Source organism: Doryrhamphus excisus, chromosome 11 (assembly GCF_030265055.1).
Source record: "Doryrhamphus excisus isolate RoL2022-K1 chromosome 11, RoL_Dexc_1.0, whole genome shotgun sequence".
Classification (NCBI taxonomy): Eukaryota; Metazoa; Chordata; class Actinopteri; order Syngnathiformes; family Syngnathidae; genus Doryrhamphus; species Doryrhamphus excisus.
Genome location: NC_080476.1, coordinates 8,038,967 through 8,059,006, shown reverse-complemented (window position 1 = coordinate 8,059,006; position 20,040 = coordinate 8,038,967). Strand labels below are relative to the sequence as shown.

General features: G+C 41.2%; 4 protein-coding genes across 10 annotated transcripts in view; 3 read left to right on the top strand and 1 right to left on the bottom strand.

The window, feature by feature from the left end:
- LOC131137843 (ryanodine receptor 1-like) overlaps positions 1–933 on the top strand; it is a 47,181-nt gene extending 46,248 nt beyond the window's left edge. For all 6 annotated transcript variants that reach the window (XM_058086208.1, XM_058086207.1, XM_058086206.1 and 3 more), the window contains one exon: positions 64–933. In XM_058086208.1, coding sequence (XP_057942191.1) covers positions 64–159 — 96 coding nt within the window. In that variant the 3' untranslated portion in view covers positions 160–933. The remainder of the gene's footprint in view (positions 1–63) is intronic.
- A 52-nt stretch (positions 934–985) lies between these two features.
- On the top strand, positions 986–3,803 carry LOC131138100 (uncharacterized). Its single transcript, XM_058086735.1, has 5 exons — positions 986–1,124; positions 1,571–1,829; positions 2,276–2,309; positions 2,401–2,569; positions 2,691–3,803. Exons 1-5 carry the CDS (start codon positions 1,010–1,012, stop codon positions 3,032–3,034), a joined length of 921 nt encoding a protein of 306 aa, XP_057942718.1. The 5' UTR covers positions 986–1,009; the 3' UTR covers positions 3,035–3,803.
- Positions 3,804–3,980: 177 nt separating this feature from the next.
- On the top strand, positions 3,981–10,102 carry sms (spermine synthase). The gene is made up of 11 exons (XM_058086733.1): positions 3,981–4,172; positions 4,893–5,013; positions 5,587–5,674; positions 5,996–6,060; positions 6,133–6,308; positions 6,386–6,542; positions 6,969–7,056; positions 7,440–7,554; positions 7,634–7,713; positions 8,054–8,169; positions 8,546–10,102. Exons 1-11 carry the CDS (start codon positions 4,127–4,129, stop codon positions 8,574–8,576), a joined length of 1,083 nt encoding a protein of 360 aa, XP_057942716.1. The 5' UTR covers positions 3,981–4,126; the 3' UTR covers positions 8,577–10,102.
- Positions 9,240–20,039, bottom strand: LOC131138095 (serine-rich adhesin for platelets). 2 transcript variants are annotated; one of them, XM_058086726.1, is made up of 31 exons: positions 19,904–20,039; positions 18,907–18,968; positions 18,758–18,830; positions 17,862–17,980; positions 17,522–17,565; positions 16,819–16,943; positions 15,904–16,733; positions 15,795–15,816; positions 15,684–15,721; positions 15,473–15,603; positions 15,316–15,391; positions 15,205–15,242; positions 14,953–14,997; positions 14,822–14,889; positions 14,699–14,736; positions 14,577–14,616; positions 14,479–14,513; positions 14,271–14,398; positions 13,727–13,841; positions 13,282–13,653; positions 12,967–13,123; positions 12,416–12,580; positions 12,105–12,227; positions 11,892–11,937; positions 11,723–11,826; positions 11,425–11,549; positions 10,987–11,358; positions 10,630–10,913; positions 10,432–10,533; positions 10,197–10,313; positions 9,240–10,108 (listed from the first exon to the last, which is right to left on the bottom strand). In XM_058086726.1, the coding sequence occupies exons 4-31, from the start codon at positions 17,921–17,923 to the stop codon at positions 10,026–10,028; spliced, it is 3,885 nt and encodes a 1,294-aa protein (XP_057942709.1). In that variant the 5' UTR covers positions 17,924–17,980; positions 18,758–18,830; positions 18,907–18,968; positions 19,904–20,039; the 3' UTR covers positions 9,240–10,025. The 2 variants fall into 2 exon arrangements, with proteins under 2 accessions (XP_057942709.1, XP_057942710.1); XM_058086727.1 differs by having other exon boundaries at positions 18,907–18,975; positions 19,904–19,996.
- Between the last annotated feature and the right edge of the window lies 1 nt (position 20,040).

Genomic DNA, 20,040 nt, shown 5'->3' with positions numbered 1-20,040 from the left:
TCTTGTAATAAGTTTGTTTATCAGTTTGTGACATCAACTTTCTCTCAATTCTTTATGTTAAAGGAGTCGTACGTATGGAAGATGTACCAAGAGCGTTGCTGGGATTTCTTCCCTGCTGGAGACTGTTTCCGAAAGCAATATGAAGATCAACTGTCATAATGAACAAGTAGAACACTCTCTGGAGTGCTATTTATGTATTTATACTTTATATAACATATGCAGCAGTGAGTGAAAGCTCACTTTCAGACAATGTGAGAAGAAAAAGCTTCTGATGTGCTGATTTAAATAGTGCCTTAATCTCAACACTGATTTCATTGATTGCTCCACACATGATGACGAATATATATATATATTTTCTCGTCTCGTGATCATTTTGAATTGTGTTCTTATTTATTTATTTCTTCTTTTTTCATTTTAATTTGATGCGGATGGCTCAGCAGGTCGTTCTCTGTCGTGCGGATTTGGATGAGAAATGAGCCGAAGAGGTTTAGAGGTTTGAGCGGTTTAGGCCAAAACAAAACTGTAATTACATAATCACAGTGTCCAATGTATGAGTACACACTCACTTGCCACTCACTACGTTAGCTACAACTGCATAAAAAAATCTGTCTTTACAAAAATAATACAGTAATACTCAGTTTTCAATGTAAAACTTCACTGAAGTAAATGGACAGTTGTTTTTAAGGTTATATATAGAGATGCAACAGCCCTACACCATTGCAAATTACAAAAATAAACATATACACCTGAGTGTGCCAATCAAAACTGAACCTTATTATCTTTGCAACAGCTACAGAAGCTTTGATGCACTGTATCTTCCAAGACCTAAAATGAAGTGTGTTTATAATAGTAAACCGACATATCACACATCCATAAACACACAACGCGCAGCATCTTTTGCGCAACACAACAGTTTGTGCATGCGTGCTATTCCTTCTGGTCCCAAAGCAGGGGAACATCCTATCTGAATGAGGATTAAGGCTGAGTATTAAAACTCACATTGAGCCTCATGTGCTTTCTACCCATCCTGTCCTGCTCGCTACATTTCTCCTGGAGTCAGTCAGTCAGAGCGGTTGTCAACATGAGCGTCTCTGGGATCCATGAAGGGACACTCAGGATGTATGGTGAGTACAAGAACGTATTTGTTCTGTTTTTGTGACTGCAGGTGATATGTTTCAAATGCTCATATATGTCCTCATTAAATCGCACAGAGCAATATAAAACTAGACTAGACGTGCGGGTATTAAGCAGATCTACTTGTTGTAATTCGGTTATTTCATGAAGCATATGTGTGTTGTACGCACGCTGGGGATCCAGATGTGTTTGTGTGATTTTGATAGAGGCACACACTCGTTATTATGTTCTGATTGGTGCAATGCCCTGATCCACCAAACATATGACTGCCTCTATAATCTTCTGGGATGATGGCCGACAGTGTGTTTATGCTGTAATCCAGCAGCTCCTCATGTTCCCAGGATCACGCCGCAATTGCTTAATACAGCCAATAAGCATACTTTGGATGAGTACAAATGACTCCAAGCAGTGATGGGATTTCTTCATTCATTTTAAGGTGGATTTCTGTTCAAACAATGGAAGAAGAGGTTCCTGCTCCTGACGGCTGAAGGCAGCCTCCTTGTGTGTCACCATGCTTCAGCTCCACCTGACCAGCTGGTGTTGTTGCAGAGCAGCTGCGAGGCCATCGTGGAGGGCAAGGAGATCCTTGACCTGCCGAAGCTGCCTGCCGATGGGGGCCGAGATTGCTGTTTTGCTCTCATCTTGACTCAAAATAAGTACCTGCTCCTGTTGGCCGACAGCCCTGCAGACTGCAGGTTTGATGGCCCCCACTCTTCTACCTTAAAATACACGAGTGTTTATATATATATATATATATATATATAGTTATATAATAATAGTAAAATACTATAAATAAATGAATATTAATAGACATGAATAGTCATACTGATGCATATTAACAGTATTGTGTTCTACATTGTTACTGTGTTCTACATTATTATTGTGTTCTACATTATTATTGTGTTCTACATTATTATTGTGTTCTACATTATTGTACTGCCCACATAAGTCAGTGCAGTTTACTGAAGGAGCTCGCAGGAGCAATCATGAACAGAAAAAAATTATACCTGCTATGTACCACGATGATAATCATTATTTTAATGATTGTCATTGATTTTTACATATTATATACATGATGTGTAATGATTAATTAAGAATTTGTGTGAATAACGAATGACAGAGTTACTTCTTTGCTTTGTAGCCAATGGCTGAATGTGCTGAAAAAAGTGAAACAGGTGAGATTTGTATGTTTATTATTGTGTTATGGACGTCATGAATCTGCTGTTATTATTAACTATGTTGCCCATGACTTATCTGTTCCTGTAGAGCATCTCGTCACCTCTCAGTCTTTGCAAGCGTCATCAGGTGCCGCCGCTCAGCATCGCTCTAAAAGACCTGGTACCCGATCAAATCCAGGACAAAGATCCACTGACTCCACCGATCAGCAATGGAGAGGCATCTCCTGGGCCTCTCATTGGCTCCCCAAAAGACAAAGGTCAGTTTTAATGGGTCGCGTTTATCTACTTTTAAACAAGCCGTGAATAAGATTGGGATGTGTGCTTTGTATGGCTGTGTTTATCTGTGTTTAAAAGCGATGTAATGTGTGTGTCAAACAGGCAGGAACTCTCCACGCACCAAGTATTACAAAGGAAATGGTCACTCGGTGGGCTGTCTGCGTCACGGCACCATCCACAATGCTCAGACAATGAGGGCTGTTTACTTGCTGATGGGCGGGGCTGCTGCTTCCTCTGCTATGGGCTACTTAGGCTCGTGCTCGCCCTCCGGCCTGGATGCCAAGGCTTCTGACCTGCCTCTCAGTGCAGACTTCTCAGACGTGGGACCGGCAGGGGCATACCACACCGACAGCCCCGCCATCACCTCCCCGCACTTTAACAGCTTTGACTTTGAAATGGCGGACGCTGATTTTAATGCTTTTGATTGTGGCGGGTTTACTTTTTAAATCTTCTGGCCCCCCTACTCTCACACCGTGACAACAACCAGTACAGCATGCTTTCTGCATAACTGCACCTTGTATGTTTTTAATATGATGACATAATCGGCACTGTCAGTTATTGTGAATGTTTGTAGAATTACAACATTAAGGTGTACTTTTGTATTGTATTGTGTACTGACCTTGCAACCGAATAATAGTATAGTACATATACAGTAGAATAGATTTGAAAAAAGTTGATATTTTGTGTATATGTGTACATTTTAACTGACAATGTGTTACTTTCTCTTGTTCTGCAAACCTAATGTAGTCAGGAGTCTGTTGGGGGACCTTGGCTAAAATATACAGGGAACGCCTTTGCATAGCGCCTCTGCTGTAGAAGTTCAAAGTTTGTCAGCCCCCAGGGGGACCCGACTAGGCTGGGCCCCCATGCAGTTGCCTGGTGGCAGCAGCGCCCCCTATAGTATAGATGTTACGTTTGCTGAACAATTCTACGAGTACCAGGCGTCAGTTGATGTTGAGAAGTGAATCAATGGATAAAGGAATGTTCTTGTAATTCTTCAATTCAAACACGATGCCTATTTTTTTTACACAAATGACAATGACCAGTGTTTGGAGATCTGCTTTGTACAATCAAATGTAAATAAGTAAAACATTCACCTCTCATTTCATTTTGTCAAATTAACTGAAAAGTGCTGGGGACACTATACTCAAACACACACGGAGGCACTTTCGTAAGGAACAAATACATAGAAAAGCATAGCGTTTGACCTTTAGTTAAAACTGTTACACTTTATTGTATCATTTTTTGTGCAATGAAATTACAATACTCTGTGTCCCAACTGTTCATGGGAACGAACTATCGACGCACAAAAAAACGAAGGACGTTTGACCGCCCGAGGGAGGGGGACGACTATCTTGAGTCTCATGCGTCACGTCCACACTCTTTGCTCGAGGTCGCATTGTAGCGGTGCTTGGCATCGCTAGTCGGACCGGTGTAACAGAGCAGCGGTAGCAGCAGGGTTCTCCCCTCTGTGTCTGCTCTTATACGCACACACCGCGCCTGCCTGAGTCAGGAATGGATAACGGCTGCCTTCAAACATGGCACTGCGACACTATACCCTCGACTTCAGCCTCTCGTCGGCAGGTAAGAGGAGGCCGGCTAGCGGGCTCGGCACAGTCAAAGCACGGCAGGTCACCTCACTGTGGTGTGCTCCATGCTAGCTAGCTTAGCTAGCTTCCTACAGACGTTAACCTGATAGACTAGTGTGTCACTGTCCTTCAAAGCGCTATTATTGATTTCATTGAAACAGCCGCGATAAAGGCATGTAAATGTAACGTTTATGTTTCAAGCCATCATTATTTACTGTAAATACACAGTGTGATATTGAAATAGCTGTTTTAAAAACACATGTCAGCTTTGTCAAACGCTATTCAATGAATATTTTATCATTCTGACATTGCTGGTGATAGTGTCGCCATCTTGCGGTCATGTTTAATACAGCACAGTGGCGTCGGAAGTGAGTAAATTCATCGTATTAATGGCGAAGTTACTGAAATTAGGGGTTTGGGTGGTAGTTCTAAAATCTCTTCTTACAAACAGAAAAATAATTGTTTTATTTGGTCACCATATAAAAATACACCCAGTATATGTTAAATATACAAAATGTACATTCCCTGTAATAATAGTGTACTTTTTTGACATCTGTAATTACTCATTAAATGTTTGTGAAATTGCACCGTGTCATTCAGAGAGCTGTTTTGGCTATTTTGCATGACTTTGCGGTACACTTGGTGTGTTGTGTTTGTTTGGTGATGTAGAAGCCTGACATAAATATTTCATTCTGTGCATCCCTCTTGTGCCTAGTTGACTCTGCATCAACAGTCCCCAGCCTGCTGTCCATATTTCATGAACAGGAAATGACAGAGATCGTACATGACACAGACGGGCGCGGATACCTTGCCACCTTTGTCGGAAAGAATGGCAGGTAAATATTTTCAATGTTGGAATGAAGAAGAAGTTGGATCGAACCAACATCAAAGGCTCCCTGTAATGCAAAATTTACTTTAATGATGATGTAAGACTAATATATGTTCTTAGAGCATGTTTTTAGCACCAAATGTAAGTTTACTTTGAGAGAAGATGGATATGGTACCACTTCTGACCAGCCCTATTCAGAATAGCCCGCCCTTATACACACCCACCACTTCACCCAAGGCTTCGCTACACATCTTAATATAAATCCCAAACCTCTGCCAACTATCCATCAATCAACTAAACACATTTTTTTTGGAGTCAATAGTTTGGACTAGCATGTTCCTGTTAAAACACAGCTCATTAGCATTAAAGATGGATCACATAAATAGACATGTGCCCAGCAGGGTTTATTAAAAACACTTTAAACCATCAAGAATTTGACTATTGTGGGAGTTAAACTAGGGGAAAAAAAGCATAATATGGGAGCTTTTTGAACATGTGTGTTAGAAGTGATACGGTATATACAGCATCCATTTAGAAAAGCACTTTATTGATGTGTGTCCATTTCCTCTTGATTCCTCAGGCTTGTGATTCTGCGTGTGCACGCCCACGGGTTGCTCACTATCGACCTGCAATGTTATGACGGCGACAACATTGCTCAGCTAGACAATGTAGGTGCCTTTAACATTGTACAGTGTTGCCTCGTTTATAGTGGGGGATAGGTTCCCAAAATAGCCAGTAATAAGTGAAAGCCACAAAATCGCTAACTTTATTTGTGACTCACCATATTCACTGCTCAGATTGTGTTTCGTCCTGCAGCTATTCGACTGTAGCGTTTTTGTATCCTTGTTAAAGCACTGATCGCTCTAATACACCACAACAATGCAGAACACAATACATAAAATACAAAAAAAATTCAATACTGTACTTAAAAAAGACATAAAAGGTGAAGCATGGTTTCTTAATCTGTGGTGACTCTTTGGTCTCATCAGCTTTTAAACACACTGGAGATGAAACTGAAAGTTCTGTTAAATGGCAAGATTACCCGCATTAAAAGGTAAGCATAGTTGCTGGAGTTCTTGGCTTGACATGGAGGCTGGATGTCATTTGGCCATGTTGGTGTTTCCAGGCTGCCGCCTCTCATCCGAGGAGCCAAAGTGGACAGATATTGGCCCACCACTGACGGAAGACTGACCGAGTACGACATAGACCGTGTGTTATACGACGAAGACTCTGCTTACCAAAATATCAAAATATTGCACTCGCAGCAGTTTGGGAACATCCTGGTCCTTAATGGAGATGTCAGTAAGTGTGCCATTTCATGTTGACTATGTCCAATTTAGCAGACGTGGCTTTCAAAAAATGACTTTTTAACTGTGCAGACCTGGCAGACAGTGACTTGCCCTACACTGAAGCCATCATGGGCGGCGGCAAGGAGGACTACACTGGCAAGGAGGTGCTGATTTTAGGGGGAGGTGATGGAGGCATCCTGGCTCAGGCTGTCAAACAAAAGCCAAAGATGATCACCATGGTGGAGATATCCTTCAACCGTGTTCACTAATTCAGTCGGTTATACGTTTGTCTGTTTTCGAACATCAGCTTTACAGATGCCATGTCTACGTTACAGAAGGTCATTACATGCATAGTGACAAGAAAAAAGAACAGGTGTGGCGTTAGTCTTTGAGAGCAGGTGCCTCTAATTAAGCAAATCGGCAACACCAAGATAATACCAGTTTACTCTTTACCAGTTTACCAGTTTAATACACAGTTTATGTCCTGTTGTAAAACTGTAGACACTCATTTGTACCTAATTAAATGTACTCTGTCGCTGGTTTTGGGGCTGCTGGCAGCTATTCAAAATAATTTATTATTTACCTAGAAATTATTGTGTTTGCATGTGCCATGTCATTTGTTATATTGTTTTATTTTATTGGCACTTGTGGACCTTGACAAGCTTGGTTACATCGATCAGAAGGTGATTGACGGGTGCAAAATGTACATGAGGAAGACCTGCGGCAATGTGTTGGATAACCTGAAGGGAGACTGTTACCAAGTGAGTACCCAGGAGTGTTATTGAAAATTGAATTGCCACTATTTGCTAATACACACCTTGCTGACTCAACACATGCTTGAACAGACCACGCTGCATGAAATTGTTATATTGCGAAACTGATAACTGATAATATCTACATATCTACACTACACTGAAAGCAGCAAAATGCAACAAAATGGTGAAACCTGAAGCATACTTTAGCACACTAGCACATTCATGAAGTGCATGCTGATTATGACAAAGTCTTACATGTTGGCAGGTCTACGCTAATATTGAAAGCCCCCCCCCCTTCCCCAACACACCATAAGCTAACACATCATGAATATTACTGTTATCAGTACTACCAAGTTTGTACATTGGAAACGTGTTTTGTCATCTTGCAGATTCTAGTGGAGGACTGTGTCCCTGTGCTCAAGAAGTACGTCCAGGAGGGAAGAACCTTCGACTACATCATTAACGACCTCACCGCAGTCCCAATATCAACAGAACCAGAAGAAGGTGTGCACAAGTGACTAAATAATCAATTTGCTCGATGATCAGTTGACATAAGTCTAAGCATGTGATGTGATCATTCCAGATTCCACGTGGGAGTTCCTGCGTCTCATTTTGGATCTGTCAATAAAGGTCCTGCATCCTAAGGGGAAATATTTCACACAGGTGAGCATCTCAGACTTATTTGGGCTGTCAAAGAAATCAATTAATGTTTGATAGATTGCTGCTAAATGTGCATTGTAGAGAGGACCACCAAATTACTGCATAAATGAGGCCAATGTTGAGAAATGGCAAGAAAATATGCCCCCTAGTGGCTGGTAGCAGGATAGTGGTCAGAATGCTCAAATCATTGTCATGTCATTGTTTCTGTACGTTTTTCTTTTACTGTCATAGATATGAATGTGTCCCATTTGCTGCAGTCTATGCTGCATACTATGATGAAGAACAGGTTGAACAAGTCATTACCACCGTGTGACATCTCTTTCCTCTCCTGTTTGATCCTCAGGGCAACAGTGCAAACCTGACAGAAGCACTGAGTCTGTACGAGGAGCAGCTGGGAAGACTGTCGTGTCCCGTGGACTTCTCCAAAAAAGTGGTTTGTGTTCCCTCCTACATGGAGTTGTATCCTTTCAAGAGTAGATTGTCTGTACGGTACAAACATCGTGCCAACTAGATACTGAAATGATGTTGCAAAGCAGTTGATTAAAACGCTAGTTAATATATGACAACAGATCATAACATTCCCCATCACTGCACAAATAGGCCACCTCACGGCTGTGAATTGGTTGGTCTTGGTTAAGCGCTGTGACCTTCCAAGCAATGATGTAGTAGCCACATCATTAGCTGATACTTTGATCTTAACCTTTATTACGATAAGCATCTCATATAATAAGTCCAACACTGGATGTATTTCTATCTTTGTACATCATATTATAAAATGTACAATTTAATGTACTGCAAAACTCAAATCGGTGCACCATCCTTAACTGTGTGTCAGGTGGGTTTTCTACACGGTGTGGAAGAAGTGAATTCTCTCACCAAAGGTTTTTTTTTTCCCTTTTCTCCGGCTGCTGGAATGTGAACAGGCCTTCTTTTCTGCTGTAGCCCTCAAGGTGTGTTCAGACTGAACTCGACACTCTGCAACAGAAATCCTGTAAAGATCTACCATGACACAAAACGCCAAGTCCTGTCATGAAAGAGTCCAACACGCGCAATGATTACGGTCAGTCACCTTCAAATTAGCATGTGGTGTCGGAACACTCCAGTGATACGTTAACTCTGAACACATCAGGAGGCACATTTTTATTCTTCCCTCTGTCTTTTAGTTGTGTATTTATCATTTGCGTTTGTTGAAGACCCGTCAACATTATTAGGCATGCACTCTTTTTCAACTGTGAGCTGATACACCGATAGTGTGATGTTACTGATAGAAGCCCTTTGGGATTTAAGTTGGCGCTCACCGATTCACGGTCTGACTACGGAATTCTTTAGCTATTTTTGTTGCAGCTACTGTGATTTAGATTCTTTCCAGCTGGGCATCCACATGTCCAAAAGATGTTTTAAAAGGGAAATGATTCCACTACTTTAATTCCAACCTTGTGCTATTTTATGTGATGTTTTATTATTAGTAACATTTTCTACCACTCACACATTGGAAGGACACTGAATGTAGCTTGCGTAGCACGTTTACAAGCAACCCTGTGGGACTCACATTTATTTATTCCCCTTTTAAGTTCCTTGAAATGACATTGTCCCACACTTTTTATTTTGTGACCTTTAGCAATTAAAGTGGTTTTGGCCAATGGACTTTTTTTTTCCTAGGGAGAGAGTTGGTTCAAAAGTAATGAAGGAAACTGTTGTATGTTAAGGAAGCTTCTAGGATTTCAAAGTAGCATCCAATAATGTGAAAACAGTCATGAATCATATTTTACACAGGCTTCTACATGAAATGCTTACATTAGTCTTCATATTGCAATTAAAGTGGCAGTCCATTTACTGCATGTGTTTATTGACCTGTAAGATGGTATTCAAAGTGGTGCATGTGCAAAGGTGGCACCAAGCTTCAGTCATGTTTGCTTAAACAAGTCAAGATAAATTATTAAATGGTAATTGATGCAACTCACTTTGTTTAAAGTACAAAACCAAATTTGCGTCATGCACGAGTCATAACAGGTCAATATTACAGGGGCTGCACTCATTACTTCTACTCACCATTTAGTCAGATTCACATTCAATAGCTCACCATACACGCAGATGAAAGTTCATAGTCTGTTTGTGGTTACTACTACTGAGAATAAAACCAATTATGAAAATGCAACATTTTTGGTGTCAACAAACTGAAGGAATAAGCAGAACATCCATGAGTGGGGGGATGGTGTTGCAACAATTATTCATGTAGACAACTGTATGAAAAATAAGTGCAATGTGGTCTTAAAAAATAAAGTTGCCATCAATATGAATATTTGTATCCTGTTTAGTTATTCCAATTGGTTTCTGTTGAGGATGACATCCGCCCTGTGTTCTTCATCAGCTGTAATGATTCTGTCATCCAATGGACTTCCTGTAATAATACCATTACATTAAATGACCATTAATTGCTATGAGGCTGAAGTCTATCATGAATACCTTGGCCACCCATTTTTGCTCACCTATTCCTTGAGTCAGGTCCGAGTTGTGACCAAGGAAAGACGATGTACTGGACTGTGACGAGGAGGGACGAGACGGCACCCTCTTTCCCGTCTTCTGTGTTGCTGTGCGACTCCATTCTTGCAGGCACAGGTAAGGTGAGCGATAAGGATTATCTCATGTTTGCTGTGTTAAGTTGTCACCATGCTGGAATTCCCTTTTCCATTCTCAATATGAACGACAATGTCAGACACTTACCCGAGTTTTCCGCCAGTCTCATTTTGCCACAGCAGAGATACATCTGCCACTGTCTCCTCACCACGTCTTTCACCGCACAGTGGAAAACAAATATAAAAAACCCTGCAGCAAAGAGACATGACCAAATCTATTTTGTTGTTCCGTGTTTGCATGCATACGAGAGTGGAATAGTGCTTTTGTATTGGATGGCAGTCCCACCTTGGAAGGAGTTGCATATGGCAAAGAGGTACATGAAGGGCAGGTTGACGGGCCCCCAGGCAAAGAACGCAAAGCCCCAAGTGAGGCCAAGCAAGAATGTGATGCCCACCACACTTCGTAAGTCCTGGCCTGTAGTGCGGTGGTGGGAGTTGTGTGGGTTCTGGCGTTTCATCCGGCACACCTGGACCAGCACCGCGAGGAACATAATGAAGTTGAAGAGGAAAATGACGCAGAAGTAGGCCACCACCGCCACATAGAAGGCGATGTCATTTCTCAGCCAGCAGCTGTAAGAGACATTCATTCCATTAGCAAGTGTCTGGAAGCGATGTTTACGAATGTGCAAACCTCAAGACTCACAAGTCATCAGTTGTGCCATCAGAAAACCTCCCGTAGGACACCAGGCCATAGTTGTCCTTGTCCACAGCTATGACTATTATGACCACGATCATGGGCACACCCCAGCCCACAACAGAGAACCTGAGCATATAGTGGGAGATGTAGGAGTTGAAGACCTTGATGATGGCCAGGTACATGTGCATCGCCTCCAAGCCCATCCAGGTGAAGGCCACCAGCAGGAAGTAGTGAAGGAACCAGGCGGTGGAGATACAGAGGCCCGTGGCATCTGGGTACAGAGCTAGCCAAGCGTCCACCAGGAAGACCAGGTTGAGCAGCAGGAGAGCCAGGCATAGCTGGATCAGGATTTTAGACGGGACGTCCTTGCGCAGTTTGCTGCAATGATTTTAGATGGTAAATGTAAATGCACGTGTGGCGTACTGGAAGACTTGTGTGTTTTACCCAAAGGCCAAGTATGTGAGGAGGGTCAAAGACAGGAAGATGGCGGAGACCCCACAGCCAATGTATGTGATGAAGGTCAGGATGGTGGCCTGGACTCGACTGGTTAGAGGCTGCCTGGCGAGGTCCTGTACAGGGAGGCAAGTACTGTATTCAACAGCCACAGCATTAGGTACACCCGAACAATATAATATTCAGAACAGGAACTGTATCACAATTTAATTTCCCCGTCAATCAAATGTAACCAATTTAAATATTGATACCCCAAAGGTGATATTACCATCTTAGTATTAATTCTTACCAGCAGGATAGCAAAGCTGGTGAGATGGTTGCAGCCACAAACGGTTACATCATCGCTGCTGTTTTGAACACGACATCCGTTGGAATTCCAACCACCGCTTCTGTCTGCCAGCGGAGAACAAGCTTTGTTGTTGGTCATATCACCAGAGACATTTTAAACCAACACTTACCATTTAATGCAAAGTCCCAGAAGACACATGAAGCCACATAATTAGCCTGTAGGGAAGAAAAAAAACATCTGGCGTGAACTTCAGTGACCATTTTATGAGCGTAATAATCACAGTTTGTTAGGGACCACATGTGGTTCATTTTGCAGTTGTATGCGGTTTGGCTTTGCGCCACTGCTACTCCATGAAAGTAGAACTACTGCAGCAAATACTCACGGGAACTGGCTCAGTGTTCTTCAGGCGAATTACAACATCTTCCTGGAGGCCTGTCACTGTCATGTTTGCAACACTAGCACCCAGGATGCCGCTGATGAGTCTCCGTGTTCCTAAAGATCTGTCCTGCATGAACATAGGCTGACTTTAATTATTATGGAAAAGTAAATCAGTATTAATATAGATTGTTATATTTACATATAATATTTAAAGAAACTGATGGAAACATCTTTATGACGAGTATTATTACACGATTCTAATTACTACTACAATGTCTCAAAAAGGGATAGTAAATAGAAAACATGGCGCTAGACCTGAAATACGGTGCTTTTCTGGTAGAAGTTGAAGTGGACTCTGGAGGCCAGCTGCTGCTCCTCCAAGGTAAGATTTTGGGTTAGAGAGGGTGGGAGCGTGATGGAGCCCTGAGGGACGGACGAGTCATTCTTCACGTTCCTTCTGAGCCTGGAATCCCCACGGACCTGAAACACACAAATGCAACATGCACATAAACATACCAAAGTCATGCACGTAGTCGTTTCTGCTTTAGGGTGCAATTCAAGTGAATTTGCTTTGTGACTGATGGGAAGCCATGTTCTCCACATTGTTGGGTAGCGAGCATCAAATACAGGTCAATACTTGTTTCTTTCACAGAGAACTCAAGGCATGTTGTGTGACCTTATGAACTACAGCCATCATCTGCTGTCATTCAGGGGGACTAACAACCACATGCTTTGTGCTCCAATGGTGTCTCTTGAAGTAGTCATCCGTTCGTTAGGTACAAACAAATCTAGTAAACTCACAGTAGTTGTGAAATGAGACAGGGGTCCAATATCGAGAAAGTCTTGACAAGTTGACAGTATCATACCTGTACATTGCTGGGGTCTGAGATGGAGAAGAAGACTTCCTGAAAGTTACTCCCATCCACTGCTTTGGCAGACAGAGCCACAGCAGGGGCCAGGAGAGTCTGGCTTTCACCTTCAAGGACCACCTTGAAGCCCACCGTTTCAACAATCTTAATAATTCTGGCAGGGAAAAAAATTATCAGTGAATTAGCTTAGAAACTGACACTTAAACCAAAATATACAAAGAGAACCCTCTTTAAACATAATGTAACCAACATAACACATCAGCAGAATTTTAAGTCATTACATTGCTCAGTGTATATAATGTTGAAAGTAACCTGTTAGAGGATTGGGCTAGCGTCTCAGCAGAGGCGCCCAACAGGTTGCTAACGATGTGGATGGATATGTTGGCCAGAGTCACGCTGACGTTGGGACCCGACAACAGATCCTCCAGCTGAGACACAAGCTGGTCCACCTGACTGGCGTTGAGTCTGGACACATCAGAGGTCAGCTCAAGGAGAGCACTGGCTTGGCTCTCGGTGTCGTTGGAGGATGTGCCGGGCGATGCTGTTGTTGTGTCCACCGGGGGTGAAGGTGTGCTGGTGGAGGTTATGTTTGGTTGTGTGGTTGTCACATCTGGAGTGGCTGTGCTCGACATTGTGGGAACGCATTGGTCCTTCAGCTCTACCACCACGTTATGCCCTGCTTGACTGTAGCACAAATAGGTTTTAAGTTTTACTAGAATATTTCATGTCAGATGACCTATGACGAGCTCTTACACACCACTCGTCAGTGAAGAAGTAGGCTGTACAAAAGTCTGCATGCTGGAGGTTAGTGTTCATCCACGTCAACTGGGAGTCCAGTGGATTCTCACTGGCATTAGAATGGCCACAAATAGCTGCAAGGGATAAAACATAAAAAGTAAGAGTAATATGGAGACAACTGCATTACTCTGGTCTTGCAACAACAGCAGATCACAACCATCATGATCTAGGCTGCATATTCCTTCAATGGAACAATGGAGCTTCAGGGTTGTGCAGGGGCGTCAAATGGCAGATGACTATTTGGGTGTTGCAGGGGGACATCCCTCATCACCGAAGGCAATCGTCTTTGTGGTAATGACTTTTTCAAAATGCAGTTTAAAATGCCTGATCACAACTGCCTGACTTCATGCAGAGGACCAACATCCCTCTTTTGGACTATGCTGTGTGTTTTTATGATCCAAATCCAACTGACAATATTTGGGGATGCAAATGCAGTAGTTTGACTGTAAAGTGGTTAACTTTGTACACATGACAGGGTAGCCCAAGTGACTTTCACAGCATACCTGCCCTGGTTGTTAGGCCATCAAATGTAATGTTCTCCTGTGACTGAAACACTGCTGTTACGGCTGCTGACACGTTACAGATGGGAACTTCCTGTGCCAAGTGTATAATGACTCTGCAAATCTGAGGGCTGGAAGAATCAAAGAAAACCAAGTCAACATTGGATTTTTATTTTTTGGTGATAGTGACTGATAACTTGATTTGACTCACTCTGCTGCAGCCTGTCCACAGTCCAAACTGGTATTCTGAGGGGAAATGAAAAAGTAGTCATTGTAAGGTTTGATGCCCTATGATAGATGGCTGCTTACCTTGTATTCAGAAGCAATGGTGGACAAAGGGCAGGAGACACTATATGGAAAGAAAAAGCCCTACAATTAAAGACAAAGTAACCAAAATGTACAAATTTGTAGATTTAGACAAAATGGATTACTTCTCTGTTGGAGAGCAACTTTGGTTCAACTGGGAAATCTGGACATATAGGGTGGGTAATATAGCCTGATGAACAAATTCCAAAATGATATGCATTTAATGTCTGCATGGCATGCGATCTTACCAGCAACAAAGGGTAGGAGAGGTTCATCTCAGGGTCTTTTATTGATATTTCTAAAGTGTAATATGCATCTAAAAAGGAAAACAGAAAGTTGTGAGATAACGTAGTATATGCAGTATATACACTGTACTTACCAGTCCCATTGCAGTAAGACAAGCAGCTGCAGTGTTTATTCATATCTGTGAAGGTGACAGCATGTTTATAAATTGTATGTAGAGGCAATGATAACACTTTCAAGGTATCATTGCTTTTGGCTGCCAGTTTACTTTATTCTGCAAATATTTAGTCTACAATAATATTTGTACTTGTCAAATAAGCATGTCAAATGGGGTGAAATAGGGTTCAAATAATGCTAAATTTATGATCAGAAGAGTGTTTGCACTAACCTGAACCACACGGTGGCGCCCTAAACTCTGAATCTTGACTGAAATGACATTCACAAAATTTGAGTTTCAACATTTTCAATCATTGTTTGGAACATAAGTAAACAACGTTACCATGTTGAATTGGTTGAATTATAAAGACAGATGTTTTCCTCCAGATGATCACGGCTGCAGTTGTCACCCAAGGGAGCTATTCATCAGGGGGAAAAAAGGTTAAAACCTTAAAAACCTTCAGCTGCGTCATTTTAAAGGAACAATATACAGCACTCACTCAAACGATTTGCTCTCTTTGCCTCTATGTGAATATCTGATGAATTTTCCTTCGCTGTACAGAGCGTTTTTAGGATGCAACATGGCAGCACGTCCTGCTTCACTGCCAACGTCACCAAGCAGTTGGTCTTTCTGAAGAGTTAGGGTAAGGCAAGGGAAGATGAAAATGCATGCTCTTAAATGAAAATCTACATCAACTTTATCACATCAACCTTATTTGAGTCTTCTTGGCACAGGAGACTTCAAGTCCCTGTTAGGAAAAAGAGGGTAAGCATTAAAAATGAGTGTACATTCACATGATCCTCATGTTCACAACTACATACCTGGAATAAACCACTGGACGTGCTGGAAAAAATATATATAGTATTTAGCCTAACTGCCCGGAAAGACAAATATCAACTTCAGCAGTAAAAAAAAAAAGGTCAATATTACCTGCTTTGTACATCCCGAATAAAACGTGCCCTGTTTGATGGACTGGTATTTAATATTCCCGTATTTTTACCTCCATCGTTGGCTGCAATCAAACTGGTGCTAGTGGTCATGCTGCGGCCAGCATCATCTGTTATAGCTCTACTTGTTGTAGCTCTACTTGCTGTGACACTAGCTGTGTCAATGTTTTGTAATGGAGTTGTAGCTGCAGTAGTGTTGTTGTGTATGGTGGTTGTAGCAACAATCGTGTTGCTTTGTAATGAGGTTGTGGCTGCAGTGGTGTTGGTGTTTTGTACAGTGGATGTGGCAGCAGTAGTGTTGTTCTGTATTATGGTTATAGTTGTAGTCGTGTTTTGTATTGCAGTTGGAGGTATTGTTGTATTGCTTTGTATTGTAGTTGCAGTAGTGTTGTTTTGTATTATGGTTATAGTTGTAGTCGTGTTTTGTATTGTGGTTAGAGGTATTGTTGTACTGCTTTGTATTGTAGTTGCAGTAGTGTTGTTCTGTATTATGGTTGTAGTTGTGTTTTGTATTGCAGTTGGAGGTATTGTTGTATTGCTTTGTATTGTAGTTACAGTAGTGTTGTTCTGTATTGTGGTGTTGTTGCTCTGCATTGTTGTGGTTGCTGCCTCAGTGGTGTTACTGGTCTGCAATGTGGTTGCGGAGGTGCTTTGAGTCACATTTTTTGTCGGTGAACTTGAGCTGTGGCCTTGTGACAATGTTGTCGTCCCGTTTGCAGATGTGGTTGGCAATGCAGTTGGTGTTGCGGTTGAGTTATGTTCATCGTATGGAGAAATGCAACTCTCCAGCTTGGTTTGGAACACCTGTTGGAGCTTAAGAATGCAATAATACATCATATTAAAAAGAATAATACAGTATTTCTCAGCATATAATAACATGCTCAGATAGCAAACATACCCAGGAAGTAATTTCCGATTCATTCTTCGTGGGCCCAGTCACATCAACAGTGATGTCAATGAAGTAGTATAGCACACCTGCCACAGAGGGTGGTGTCGTGGAGGTCTGATTACAGGAAACAAGACCTGACAAGGAAAGAGAGACAGTAATTATTTATCTTGTGAAATGTCTAAATGACTAAACAGGATGTGCTTTAGTCATTGTGAGTACAGAGAGATGTCCATCCTGAGGTTGAGTCCCATATAGTGAAAAAAAAAATAACCTGATAATACTTGTACAGTAAGATTATGCTTTTCACACTCAATACTGAGCCGGAAAATGCACTTATTCATTAAGTTTAGCATTTAAGTCTATTCTTAGACATTAACATTTGCGAGGTGTAAGGTAGTAAATAGTATTCCTCCTATTCATCACATTCTCCATCTTTGTTGTCAAAGCCTTGTTCACTCAATGTGTTATTATTGCATGCACGACATTCCGACTGGAACAACAGGTTTCCTATGTATTTAAGACGAATATCTGAATCATTATAAAACATGACAAGTGATAGATGAATGGTCACCCCAGGCATGTTCCGATCGCTTAAAAATAGAACTCAGCTCAGTCAAAATAGGAAGGATTTAGAGGAATAGAAACAAAAGGTTAAATAAGGGAAAAAGTAGAATGATATTTTCCATTGCAATGCAATAGTATGCAATTTTACCTGTGAGCAGAACCAGCAGAGGGAGGGTCTTTGTCAAGTGTGAGCTGGATCAAAACAAATTTAAAAACATTCATGAACATGACAGCAAATATTCTTTATATGGTGCAAGAAATGTATGCTGCATATCAAATTAGAAAGGCTGTAAAAAGCAAGTCACTTTTAGTTCTTTTTTCAAAATCACACCCACATAATGTACTATGCTTGTTCTCCTTTATCGTCTCTAAATGCTTAGCACTACAGGCTGATGCATCATTTCATGCTAACAACTAAAGCAAAGCATATTCACAAACAAAATATGTAACCATGAGTCTGGTTCATTGTTCTTTCCAAATGATGTTACCTGACAAAGGAGGTGAAGACGTTTGTGCATGAAGATCCACTTGAAGATGATTTTATCCACATTTCACTAATGTCATAACTCCGGGCCTCCTCCGAAGGTAGGAAACCAATAATCCAAGTCTAGGCAAGATGATGATATTCATACATCATCAAGCAGTGCAGTAGTTGTTAGTCGGTTCACCTCAAATCAATCTGGCTGACGTCGGACACGCCCCCTCCACACATCAACATAACAAAGACCTGACAAACATAGCAGCTCACTGAATGTTATTTTTTATTTTTTACACCTGATCAAAGAAGTACAAGTTGATATGACTTTAGATTATCATATGATGAAAAATAGACTTCTCTTCCCAGTTGCTATCTTTTTCTATTGTGTTTGGCCGCAAAGCAGTTTCAGGGTGTGTCGTTGCTAAGTAGCCCTGCCAGTTTTTACAATGGAAGAAGACATGACACATGCTTCTTTCCGTGATAATAATACAGAGGTGAGCTGCCACTGACATATTCATCACAAGAAGTTGTGCGTCAGAAATTGTACTTTATTGACAAAGCACATCTCCACTCAGTGTGCTCATTTGTCATTAAGTAAGCCATACTAAGTATTAGAATGATAACAACAGGGCAAGACCATTTAAGACATTAAGTTAGCATGTATAATATTGCCCAAACAAAGCACCGAATGCGTTGCTAAGTCACTGTCCGGGCATTTTTTTATTCACACAACTACTAAATAACACAGCATGGGGCCAAAGAAAGTTGTGAGTGTTGATAAAGAAAGTTAGAAACACTTGAATTTGATCTCGCCAGGATGTACGGAAAGTCCATAGATTTGTCATTTATAATAATTTTTCACTAGGCATCAGTCGTGTTATTGTACATGACATTCGATTACATTACCTTTCACACTGCATGGAGAGTGGCTACAGAGCCAGCAGAGTCGAGCCGACATGCCATGGCTGAGACTGACATGCTGTGGATGAGAAAAAAAATTTCTGCTCTCGTTCCATGTGGAAGTGGTACATTTGTGGCTCCGTTGTCCTTCTTACCTACTCCATTGTAAACACTTTAAGTGTTAACACTTCTGTTATGTCCCTGCAGGGATGCCGTCCTGCACCCTGTGACGTAAACAAAGAATACGAGTGTAAAAGTGACAATAGGGGTGTTATTTTGTGACTACAAGGCTCTCATAAATATTAAACAATTCTATGATCTAACTACTAAAATATTCTCTTTAATATTGAATCCTGAATCCTATTGAATATTGAATTCTGCTTGCTAGTTTGAGTCCGTTTTTCACATACTGTAAATGTGGCGCCCCCTATGGGTTATGGTCCAAATGCTTTGTTAGTCATACTGTCTAACTGTACATGTAATACAGATATCCTCAACGTTATGGGCAATAAGTTGCTGTAAGTGCGTCTGCAAAACGTTTTCTTTACGCCGGACATATTTTTTTTTACAAATGCTGCTAAAATTTTACACGTACGTACTTTTCAGTCCACTAAAAGTGTAGGAAAAAATACGGGACGTTGGTTAATCTGAATTATGGGGTCAAAATTTGGGATTTAAAAACAGTGACACTGTTGTGTTGTGCATGTTGCCACATTTTCACCAATTTTAGATGCAATTATTGTGCATCCAATTAGCTGTTTTGACCTCTTTAAATGTAGGTCATTAGGCTACTGTTGGCTAGTTTGAATAAGAAGCTAGCTTGAGACATTTCATATAAAGTTAGCAAACGAGAATTAGCTAATTTGAGGAACAGCATTCAGACTTAATATTCAGCGAGTTAGCTACTTTTACCGTGTAATATATCTGTTGTCCAATCTTCTGGAAGTAAAAACATATTTGTACCTATGTTCTTCTTACTTCAACCTGTACTAATACAGTACATCACGAAAAGTGTAGCTCTATTACAATTCACATTATAGGAAGTGTGTGAATACATGGCTGCTTTCATACCGTAGGCTTAAAAATGAACGCTATTTAGAGTAAATAATGCATGTTAGTGTATTTAGCTTCAGGAAGATTAGTTTCACCGACCTGTTTTATCCGACAGTGGCTTCCATAGAATATGTTGGACATATTAATGTAAAAAGCGTAATTACTTTACATGTATGACCCCCTTTCCTATCGAATGAGCACCACACAGGTGAAACTGCTTATGGATTAATAGTCGA

Bases quoted from the DNA above. Each gene is read 5' to 3' on its own strand.
- LOC131138100 (XM_058086735.1), top strand. From the start codon at position 1,010: ATGTGCTTTCTACCCATCCTGTCCTGCTCGCTACATTTCTCCTGGAGT. The intron at 1,125-1,570 runs GTGAGTACAAGA...ATTCATTTTAAG, and splicing joins AGGGACACTCAGGATGTATG to GTGGATTTCTGTTCAAACAA. The intron at 2,310-2,400 runs GTGAGATTTGTA...CTGTTCCTGTAG, and splicing joins TGCTGAAAAAAGTGAAACAG to AGCATCTCGTCACCTCTCAG.
- sms (XM_058086733.1), top strand. From the start codon at position 4,127: ATGGCACTGCGACACTATACCCTCGACTTCAGCCTCTCGTCGGCAG. The intron at 4,173-4,892 runs GTAAGAGGAGGC...TCTTGTGCCTAG, and splicing joins CTTCAGCCTCTCGTCGGCAG to TTGACTCTGCATCAACAGTC. The intron at 5,014-5,586 runs GTAAATATTTTC...TTGATTCCTCAG, and splicing joins TTTGTCGGAAAGAATGGCAG to GCTTGTGATTCTGCGTGTGC.
- LOC131138095 (XM_058086726.1), bottom strand. From the start codon at position 17,923: ATGTGGATAAAATCATCTTCAAGTGGATCTTCATGCACAAACGTCTTC. The intron at 15,817-15,903 runs GTAATATTGACC...TATTTTTTCCAG, and splicing joins ATTCGGGATGTACAAAGCAG to CACGTCCAGTGGTTTATTCC. The intron at 10,109-10,196 runs GTGAGCAAAAAT...GTATTATTACAG, and splicing joins GGACCTGACTCAAGGAATAG to GAAGTCCATTGGATGACAGA.